This window comes from Gekko japonicus, unplaced genomic scaffold, assembly GCF_001447785.1.
Source record: "Gekko japonicus isolate JY-2015 unplaced genomic scaffold, Gekko_japonicus_V1.1 scaffold469, whole genome shotgun sequence".
In the NCBI taxonomy this organism is placed as follows: Eukaryota; Metazoa; Chordata; class Lepidosauria; order Squamata; family Gekkonidae; genus Gekko; species Gekko japonicus.
The window spans coordinates 387,005-397,703 of record NW_015173138.1 but is presented as its reverse complement, the minus strand read 5'-3'; the positions used below and the strand labels follow the sequence as shown (position 1 = coordinate 397,703).

At 40.8% G+C, this 10,699-nt stretch overlaps 1 protein-coding gene across 2 annotated transcripts in view; it reads left to right on the top strand.

Moving 5' to 3' along the window:
- The first annotated feature begins 244 nt into the window (after positions 1-244).
- BBS5 (Bardet-Biedl syndrome 5) overlaps positions 245-10,699 on the top strand; it is a 19,985-nt gene continuing 9,530 nt past the window's right edge. For both annotated transcript variants that reach the window (XM_015422252.1, XM_015422251.1), the window contains exons 1-5: positions 245-350; positions 2,737-2,819; positions 6,658-6,723; positions 7,815-7,864; positions 8,320-8,447. In XM_015422252.1, coding sequence (XP_015277738.1) covers positions 289-350; positions 2,737-2,819; positions 6,658-6,723; positions 7,815-7,864; positions 8,320-8,447 — 389 coding nt within the window. In that variant the 5' untranslated portion in view covers positions 245-288. The remainder of the gene's footprint in view (positions 351-2,736; positions 2,820-6,657; positions 6,724-7,814; positions 7,865-8,319; positions 8,448-10,699) is intronic.

Here is a 10,699-nt window from a genome sequence, read left to right as displayed (position 1 = left end):
GAAGAGCGGGATGAAAATGTACCAGACAGAAAAGCATATGCGCTTCCTCTGAGCCCCTCTGGGTGTTTAAGGATAACAGAAGGCGAGGGAGAGAAAGAAAAACGACAAAAGCGGGAGGGGGCGCTGTGGAAACAGCACCCGCCGCCTTCGACCGGCCTCACAGAAGACTCCTGGCGCATGCGCTCGGAAGCTGCGTGCGCGCTAGGAAGTTTGTCCCTCGTCGCGGCGCGTCAGGAGGGTTGCCAAGGAAGACAGCAGCGGACGCCGAGAAGGAGCTTCGCGGTCGCCATGGCTTCTACTGCGGACTCACTATGGGAGGACAGGGATGTCCGCTTCGACATCTCCTCGCAGTGAGTTGTTCTCGCGATAGAAGGGGCGCGGGGCGTCTGTGGTTGTTAGCCGTTGAACTGGCGCTCTGAGTCCTCTTCCCGAGCTGCGACAAGAAGCGGGCCCCGCCGCGCTCTCCGTCCTCCGCCCGCTTCGACTGCCCGAGGAAGCTTCAGGAGCTTGCCAACACCCCCTTGTGGGACCGTTAGAGTAGGCACCGTAGGGCTCTCGTCACTGGACAGCCCCGCGACGCGAGAGCTAGAGAGAACTTTAATAAATCTGCGCTTTTCTCTCACAAGTACCTTTTTCAAGATGGATAGCCGTGTTAGTCTGCCTGTAGCAGTAGAGAAGAGTCCAGTAGCACCTCCTTTCCGCATTTGTTTGCCACTCCGGATTTTCTAAGTGTTCTAGCCGAGGCAATTTAAATCCACAGCAAAACAGCATCCAAATAACCCAGGGGCAACAGCAGGCTGAAACCAAGCTGACCACTGAAGGGAGTTAATATAATGCAGAATGGGGAAAAACCCAGAGTAAAAAGGAGGCTGAACTCGATTTAAGTGCAGAAAAATATAATGCAGAATGGGGGAAAACCCAGAGTAAAAAGGAGGTTGAACTCGATTTAAGTGCAGAAAGGGGGAAAAACGGGATTAAAAAGAAGGTTGAATTTGATTTTAGCGCAGAATTGCTTGGAGGACACTGCAGTGAACATGGATTAAAAGGAGTGGCAGGGACAGGAGGGTTTGTGAGGCACTGTCCCCCTCTTCAGATGCAGCTAGAATGGGAGTCCGTCCATCCGACTTATTGGAAAGTGGAGTGATTTCAGATGCCAAATGACATTACCAGGCAAATGACAATAGCAGGCATGATTGGATTTAGGTGAGATATGCAGAGGGCTAACAGGCATGGAGAAATCAGCATTTGTAATCAGTTTGCTTGACTGTTGCTAATTTTCTTAATAAACAAAATGAACGCCCAGTTTATTTAGTGATTTTCTGCTGCGATTCAGTTCAAGTGAACATCCAAGTCTGCTAACTGAACAAACATGATATATATATATGTGTGTATGCACGCAAACACACACAAAACGGTAAAGCATTTAAAAAGTTGGTCAAGTTGTGTGCTTCCTGTCAGTAAAATCCACTTACTACAGTAGAATCCTACACAGAGGTACTTTAGTTTAAGCCCACTGAAATCAATAGGTTTAGAAAGGAGTAATTATGTGTGGAATTGCACTTAATCACCATGTATTCTGAAATTTTATTTTGCTGTATTTTACAAACTTTCCCCCAGTGCCATTTAATGCCCATTTAAAAGCCCGTGTGAAGTTTTATCACCTAGTTTGAAGAATACATTATAGAGGTATGAACTGAAAATGTCTCCTCTTCCTTGCTTTTGAAGGATTATTGATCACTTACCAATCTAAAATGAGCTAATATTTTTATTGGTGCTATAGAGCTCTGACTGAATAAAGGAGGCATATCAATTTTCTTACAAATAAACAGAAAAAAGTCACAGGTTAGTCATACATGTAGGATGGCCCCTGGATTAACATGACGTGACTTTGAGCCCGGTGTGTAAGTAAACTACTAACCTGGAAGAAATTGCTTCTCAGCCTGAGAAAGTAATTCGTTTCGCAGCCAAATTCTTTTTTAAAAATTGTCAATAAACGGTTTCATAATAGAAGTAAATTGTTTACAGCAATAGTACCAGCTGTGAGCACCCATTCATGGGAAGCAGCTTTTAGCCCGTGGGTTGGAACCCTCAGATGGACTATAAAGCCCCACTTGCTGAGTCATCAATACATATAGAGCTGACATGGGTTTTGCTGTTTTTTGGAAGGAGTGCTGCTAGTGCATACAAGTAGAGAGCAAGGCTCTCATGCTTCTTAGCTTTCATTGGTTACTTGCTGAGAGAAATTGTCTGAGGGGAGATGAGATCACTAAATGGAGATGATTCCTCCATGCCTGTGACCCTTGGCTTGCTCCTCACCATGGCATACCTCCTGATAAACCATGTGTTTCCTGTTGCTACCTGTCTTGACCTGCTGCCCAAGATCTTAGCCTTAAGTTAAGGCCCTTAACCCTGAGGAAATAGTAGCTTGGCTCTGTCTCCCTGTCATGTGACAGTGAGGTGGTACATGATTTCTTGTTATGTACTGCCAACTCTGTGGGTTGCATGCTATCTTGGAATTAAAATTGAGTCCTGGGTGTAGAAAGACCATTGCAAGATAACAAAATTGCTTACAGGTACATTCTCATCTATCTTAGTGGATGCTTTCAAAGATGTTAAAAACCCCCATTTTTCATGCTTAGTGGATATTATTGTCTTAGAATGTTCACTTTAGATTTTAATTGAATAAAAGCGAGGAACAGCTGATATAGTGTCTTAAGAAATTTAGTTTTGTTTTAGACAAATGAAAATGAGACCAGGAGAAATTCTCATTGACTGTTTGGATTCTATTGAAGATACCAAAGGAAACAATGGAGACAAAGGTAACCTGAAGTATAGACTTCTGTATTATAAATACATACTTATAGAGCTGACATGTGTTTTGCTGTTTTTTGGTCAAACGTTTGGTCTTTCTGGTGCACTGAGTGTTTTCTTTTCAGGTAGAAAAAGCAGGGTTTTTTAAAATTGAAGCCAGATATGGAAAATTATGACATTCTACATTTCCAGAATGTAGTCTAGTTGCATTTACCTAAGCAAACAGAAAAGCTGACAGTTATTTCTGATAAATAAAAAACTGTCACATCATGCAATTTATCATATCACTTTCTCACATCAGGCAATTATGATTTCATTTCTAGAAGGGAAAAAGGATCTTTGGAGTCTTCTATTAAAGTGAGCTTTTTCTCTGTCTCCCAGTAGTGCTGCTGGATAAACAAGTGCTGAAGTGTGTCATATAGCACATTGCACCAGAAGAGAGCAGACCCCCTGCTTTCTGCCTGTAGTAATACAACCTGTGTTACAATTGTGGTGTGTTAGTTAATATTTATAATAATTGTGAGCTCTGCAGCCAAGGTGTATGAACAGCAGCCATCACTGCAGTGCCTTCACAGGGTAAAATAGAGCTTAGATTTGTGATCTGCCACTGTAAATAATACCCAGATTATATTTATTTTATGTTATTTACAGTCTGCTTTTCTTACTGATGCTCAAGGCAGTTTAGGTAAAGGTAAAGGTTCCCTTGCTTGAAAGCCAGTCGAATCCGACTCTAGGGTTGCAGTGCTCATCTTCGTTTCAAAGCCAGCGCTGTCCAAAGATGTTTCCGTGGTCATGTGGCCGGCATGACTAAACACCAAGGTGCACGGAACGCTGTTACCTTCCCACTGAAGTGGTACCTATTTACCTACTTGCAATTTCTTGCTTTTGAACTGCTAGGTTGGCAGGAGCTGGAACTAGAGACGGGTCTCAAACTGCTGAACTACTGACCTTCCACAGCCTGCAGTTCAGCGTCTTAACCACTTGAGCCACCGCAATATTGCAATCAATAGGATGATACATCTAATAAGTAGGGATTGCAGAAATTTGAAGCAAAACTGTGGTCTGAACAAAGCATAAATATTAAACAGTGCACAGCATGTTATTACCTAAGTAGAAGCATGATGCATTTTCCTGTAGCAATCTATTCTGATGTGACCTTGTGTCCTTTATAAAAATACTCTCCTGAACAATTCTGATCCATGTAGTTTGTGAAATGTTAGGAGCATGTGAGCCTTCCTGACCTCAGGCAGGCTATTCTGCGAGGTGGGGCCATTACAGAAAAGGCATGTGGAGGCAACATCAGGGGAAGGTCTCAGACTACATGCCTTGTTGTTGGCTTGCCAGAGGACCTGATTGGCGTCTGTTTGAGATGGGATGCTGGACTAGATGGAACACTGGTCTGATCCACCAGGGCTCTTAGATTCTTCTTATATTCTTAGGGGCAGTTGTGGTACCTGCAGAAGGCCCTGCTCAGATGAGCAAAATAATCATGGCGGAATATAGGTGGAGAAGTATTCTTGCATATATGAGGGTCTAAGGCCATGAACATCTTTGTATGTGATAGCCAATAAATATGGGCAGCCAATGGAGTGACTGTAGAATGGATGTAATATGCATTCTCTGCCTAGCTCCCAATAATAATTGAGCTATAGTATTCTGCAACAACTGGAATCTGCAAAATGATTTTGAGGGGGGACCTCTATAGAGTGCATTAATGTTACCATGGCATGAATCTAGGTGGCCAGATTGGCTGAGTCTGCCAGGTAGGGAGCCATCTACCAGGCTAAGCCTAGACTCAGACCTTCTTGGCCTGTGTCAGAATGATTTCTTTGAGCAGCCATGCAGTTTAGTGGTTAAGTGTGCGGACTCTAATCTGGGAGAACCTGGTTTGATTCCCTACTCCTCCACTTGCACCTGCTGATGTGACCTTGGGTCAGTCACAACCTCTGGCACAGCTGTTCCTGAAAGAGCAGTTTGTGTCAGAGTTCTCTCAGCCCCACCCACCTCACAGGATGTCTGTTGTGGGGAGGGGAAGGGAAAGGAGTTTGTAAGCCGCTCTGAGACTCCAAGTGAAGGGCGGGGTATAAATCCAATCTCTTCTTCTTCTTCTTCAAGATACTGGTACTAATTGCCATTAATACAGTTAATATGATTGCAGCTCAGCAGTGATGTCGGATTGGATAAGCTAGATGGATTTAATTAATGGGAGAAAAAGTAAAGGGAAAAGCCAATATAATTAATTTTTAAAAATTAATTGTTTAGCTACATCCCAAGCAAAAGTATATATTAATCCATTGCTATAACTTTAAATGTATTGATCTAAAACTAAATAGAGCCTTTATGCAACCTCAGAGAGTACACTGTACATTTCATAAGTAGCCTTCCTCACGTGTTCTGGGACAAGATTCAAGCCCAGTGGCCCTTTAAAGATCAACAAGATTTCCTGTGTATCAGCTTTTGAGTCAAAGCACCCTTCATCAGATACATGTCTGGTGAAGGAAGCTTTGATTCTCAAAAGCTTATACCCTGGAAATCTTGTTGCTCTTTAAGATGCTACTGGGCTAGAATTTTGCTTTTCTGCTGCTGACCAACATAGCTATCTCCCTGAAACTTGTTCAGGGAGGGAATTGCATAAAACTAGAGCTACTACAGAAAAGACCCATGTTTTCACTGCCCAAGTTGATGGTATCTGCTGTTCTGAACTAAGATGGTGAGCGCATGCAGATGTAGAAATATCCCACTGTTACATGGATCTCAAACTATGAACGATGTTAAAGGTTAAAGGCACCTTGAATTGAGACCCATGCAAAAGGCATCCTTTTAAGCAGCCCAGTAAATATTCCCAGTCTTGCTTTGCTGGCCATCATGTTTTTCCCCCCTTGTGGAAATGCACAGAAGGAACCATCCAGTGGTGGTGGTGCTGTTACACTGGCCCTCAAGATTGGGCTGTTTATGCGTCACATTCTGATTTTGTTTAAAAACTTTTTCAAAATAGCTTATAGCTCAAAAATATTTAAGATACAATCTTTATTTGCACTACCAGACCATTCCATCTTTACCATTGAAGTTAAGTCTAATAGTCCATTCTTATTAGGTGGACATCCAGCTTGCTTGGTTTGAATTATAATACTACTAATGGCTTTTGGAGCATCACAGAAGGTACTATCACAGCTTTTATGATGAAATCATAGTAGGGCTTCTGTGCCAGTATTTAGAGTCGAATGTGTCAGTACAGATGCTCAAGATCTCTCATAAGAACATAAGAGACGCCAGTGTTGGATCAGGCCAAAGGCCCATCCAGTCCAACACTCTGTGTCACAGAGTGGCCGGAAATACCAGGTGCCATCAGGAGGTCCACCAGTGGGGCCAGGACATTAGAAGCCCTCCCACTGTTGGCCCCCCCCCCCAAGCACCAAGAAGACAGAGCATCACTTGCCCCAGAGCCCCTATCTATACCTTGTGGCTCATAGCTACTGATGGACCTCAGACCTCAGATAATCTCTCAGATTATCAAGTATTTGCTCCCTCTCTGAATCACATGTTGGGTGAGATATTTTGCCTTCAATTTTGGGAGCCCACTTGCTTAATCTGTTTTTGCCACAGGTACCTATTGTAGACTACAGGTTGTTTTGTTCTACTTTATTTTCCTTGTAGAGTACTGTTGTAAGAATTCAGGAAAATGTAGGAGGCACTACTTTATGGATTGGGAATGCTGGGTAATGAGGATATGGCCTGATACTGTGGGACTGGACTACAAAACCTTCAGATTTCTTTAAACTCTTCAGTATTACAATTAATACAGTTATGAACTACCTAGTAAATGTTTATTTGTTTTTAAATTTCCAGGTAGACTCTTGGTAACAAATTTAAGGATTATCTGGCACTCAATCGCACTGCCTAGAGTCAACCTCTGTAAGTTCTTTCCCTGTTAATAGATGTTCTGTGTTTCTCTCTGGGGTGGTATATGTTGGAGGCATAAAGAAGTATTGTTCTTTGTGCAATAGGTTGGCTGAATGTCAAAGGCACAGCTGGGTTGTACAGTCTGTGATACAGCAGGATAAAAATGTTGGTGCAGCTGTGTTTTAGTGTTAGGACAGGTGTTGGTTCTGAGTTAGCCTATGCCACACCGTTCCTTTTTATGTGGGACAATTCACAATAGCTACAAGTATAACCACATATGAAGATGTCATTCTACCTGTCAGTTCCATTAGCCTGAGAGTAGAGAGAGAAACTTGGCAAGAGATGGTGTATATATGTGTGTCTGTGTATATAGAATGCATGGTTAATTGGAAAGAAGATTCTATTTATTGTGGTTTTAAATTGGGCGATTGCAGTCAATAGATTCAGACTACACTGATTTTACTGTATTTTAGAGTTGTTGTTTGACAGTCTGTAGCAAAGTATTAAAACTGCTATCTGAAGAGATGTTCGCTTTAACATGATTCTTTCTTAAACAATAACTTTAGTTGAATAAATAATTAAGTTTCTCAAATACTCTAAAATATTTCTAAAAATATTCTGAGCATCAAAGAACATTCTGTGTTTCTAAAAAATGTGACTTTTTAACAATAAGAAATTGTTACAGTTTTGAATTGTCCTTTGTCTGTTTGTTGTGATGTTGTTTCTTTGTGCCTGAGATACTTCACACTATTTCTTCCTTCATAATGTTAATTCACATAAAGAATCCTAATTTAGCATTAGAGTTTCAGTGTTAAATATTTGACAACTCAGAGGTTGTTACAGTATTTTAACAAACTTAAGAAATTGTGAATAAGTTGTTCCTTAATTCAGACAGTGTATGTTGGATGCTAGAAAGAAAAATCTTTTGTGTTATAGTGACATTAGGTAAAAGTAACGTCAACTGTGTTTTGGATAAGGGAGATTTTTGTAGTACTTTAGAATGGATAAAATGCAGCCTGGAAATGAATGTATAACAGCATACTGTCTGTGGGGTTCTTATTTCATATTTACCAATATTATTTTTCTGTCTCCTAATTACTTAGCTGTAGGTTACAATTGTTTCGTGAATATAACAACAAGAATGGCTAACTCAGTAAGTTTAAGAAACAAGTTTTATATTGGGGAAAGTAACATATAATGTGCTATTATTAAACTATATAACTTTCCAATCGTTCTTAAAGCCATTTACCGTATTTTTCGGACCATTAGATTTCACTGGATCTTCTTAGTAAGTTACACTTCAGATCATAGCCCAAGTTATGTCAAAATTCACTTCTGTCACAGAAACAGAATCACACTGAAACTATCTGAGATCTTTAAAACCAGCTGTTTTTTGTTGAAAGACTTGCAGAGAGAGTTAGAATGTTAATGTTAATTATGCACTAGTTCATCTGACCATAAACGACTTTCAGATACTCACAGGTGTGTATAGAATTGTTATATCAGAAAAACATTAAATTAGTGATATAATACATATAATATTTGTTTTGTAGACTTTTTTTGGAATTACTGCACCAAAATACTAAATGTCATACTCTTCCTTTACAGAAGTTAAGAGGCCAGACAGAAGCACTTTATATATTAACTAGATGTAATGCTACACGTTTTGAATTCATATTTACCAGTGTGGTTCCTGGGAGTCCCAGACTTTTTACTTCAGTTATAGCTGTACACAGGTACTTGAGCTAAAAATATTATTAGTGTCATTTGGAAGCAAGATATGCTCACAGAAATTCAATGCTAATGAAATTGGTTTGGTTGCATATTGTGTGTAAGCAATTTAAAAATGGCATATTTTCTGTTGGTTTGAATTCAATGTGATTTGCTATTTGCATGGAATATATATAGCTAGAATAAGCATAAAAGCTTTCTGAAAATATGACAGTTGTTCATTTCATGTGTAAATGTAATTGACTGCTTGTCTCATATATGAAGAGCTGAACTGTTAGCTCTATGTGTTACATTTGGCATGAGGTGTTGATTGTTAGAATTTGAAGTTTAGTTTCCCATTTTAGGCATAGTGACTCTTAAACACAGTGGGAGAGCCTTCCCTATCACAGGCCCATCCACTAGAAGAAAGTCCCATATTTAGTTGAGTGCTGTGATAAAATGCAGTCATTCCATAGCCCAGCACCCCACACAAAGATCTGGTTGGTTCGCTGGAGCAAGAGAGTATAGACTCGTGCAGATACAAAGAGGTGTGTCAGTTGCGAAGACCCAGTTCCAAGCCTTGCATGAGTATGTTTGATGGTCCATCTCTTCTGAGTGTCAGTTTCCTAAGCTTGCTGTTTGAGATTGTTAGGTAAAGGTAAAGGTTCCCTTGCTCGAAAGCCAGTCGAGTCCAACTCTAGGGTTGTGGTGCTCATCTCCGTTTCAAAGCCGAAGAGCCAGCGCTGTCCGAAGACGTTTCCGTGGTCATGTGGCCGGCATGACTAAACACCAAGGCGCATGGAACGCTGTTACCTTCCCACTGAAGTGGTACCTATTTATCTACTTGCAATGTCTTGCTTTTGAACTGCTAGGTTGGCAGGAGCTGGAACTAGAGACGGGAGCTCACTCCGTCTTGCGGCACACGGGTCTCGAACTGCTGAACTACTGACCTTCCACAGCCTGCAGTTCAGCGTTTTAACGACTTGAGCCACCGCAGCTCAATAACAGATTGTTATTTAGATGTAAATAGGGTACCATCCCACCATTTCACAGATGAAAATAGAAATACAGAAGAGAGATTCCACCATCCCTATTCTTGTCTCAAAGATCACTGCCAGGAACTTCCCAGTTACAGATCTGCCTGGTGTATAATGCACTTATGCAACAGTTGCCCTTTAGTGATTTAAGAGCCAAGAGGTGTGCTGGATTAATGATCTCCCAGAAAACATAACTGTTCTGCTGCATATCAACAATGCAAAATACTGTATACCTATGCATTTGGAGTGTCTGAAATGGCATGCTTATTTGCTTTTGTGTTTACGCTCATGCATTTTCATATATGAGCACAGGAGACCAGATGCAACCCCCTGCATACACACATACTCACTTGGAAATGTATCTGCTGAAGATGAGGGGCACAGGGTGAACGCTGAAGAATGACAACTCTAGCATTCACACTAACAGAACTTTAATGAAGTGTCCCCCAAAAGTGTGATTTACCATAGAGAGAGATTAGAAAATAGGGGCTATCCCAGCTAAACACGTACTGAGCCTGCTGCTTTATACATGCAAATCATGCAGTCTACTGAACAACTCTAGTAAGAGTCAGAAAATATATCTACTTTGTAAGAGAACGTCCATTCTATGAAGGTAATACTGATATGGTCAATTTCAAGTTTTGTTAGTGAGTCAAAATGGCAGTTTGCCTTTGGTGTGATTTTTCAGGTAAAAACATATCTTCATAGGTGAACGGAACTAAATTATCAATGAATTAGATCCTATGTATCAAAAGACACTAAACATACCTTAAAATGTGAATATACATCCTTGTAAGTACTGCTTCATTGTTGTTCCCATTTCTTCATGCACAATTTTGTGTCCTTTTCTGGAAATGGAGCTGCTGTACCGCAGTGTTCCCTCTAAGCTGAGTTAGTGTGAGCTAGTTCACAGTTTTTAGCCTCCGGTTCACACATTTTTTTCTTAGCTCAGGAAGGATGGCTCCAGAGCAAGCTAATTTATGCAGTAGCCAGATTGCTCGCTCACAACGCTAATGCCAGTAGCTCACAGAGTAGAATTTTTGCTCACAAAACTCCACAGCTTAGAGGGAACATTACCAGCAGGGCTTTTTTTCTGGGAAAAACATGCAGGTATGGAGTTCTGGAACCTCTTCGATAAAATTCTTTTTAAAATGTTTAAAATTTCATGAGTTTTTAGTATACAGGTTGAAAACTTAATTTCCCTCTTGAGAGTTCCGGCATATCTTTAAAACACAAACAAA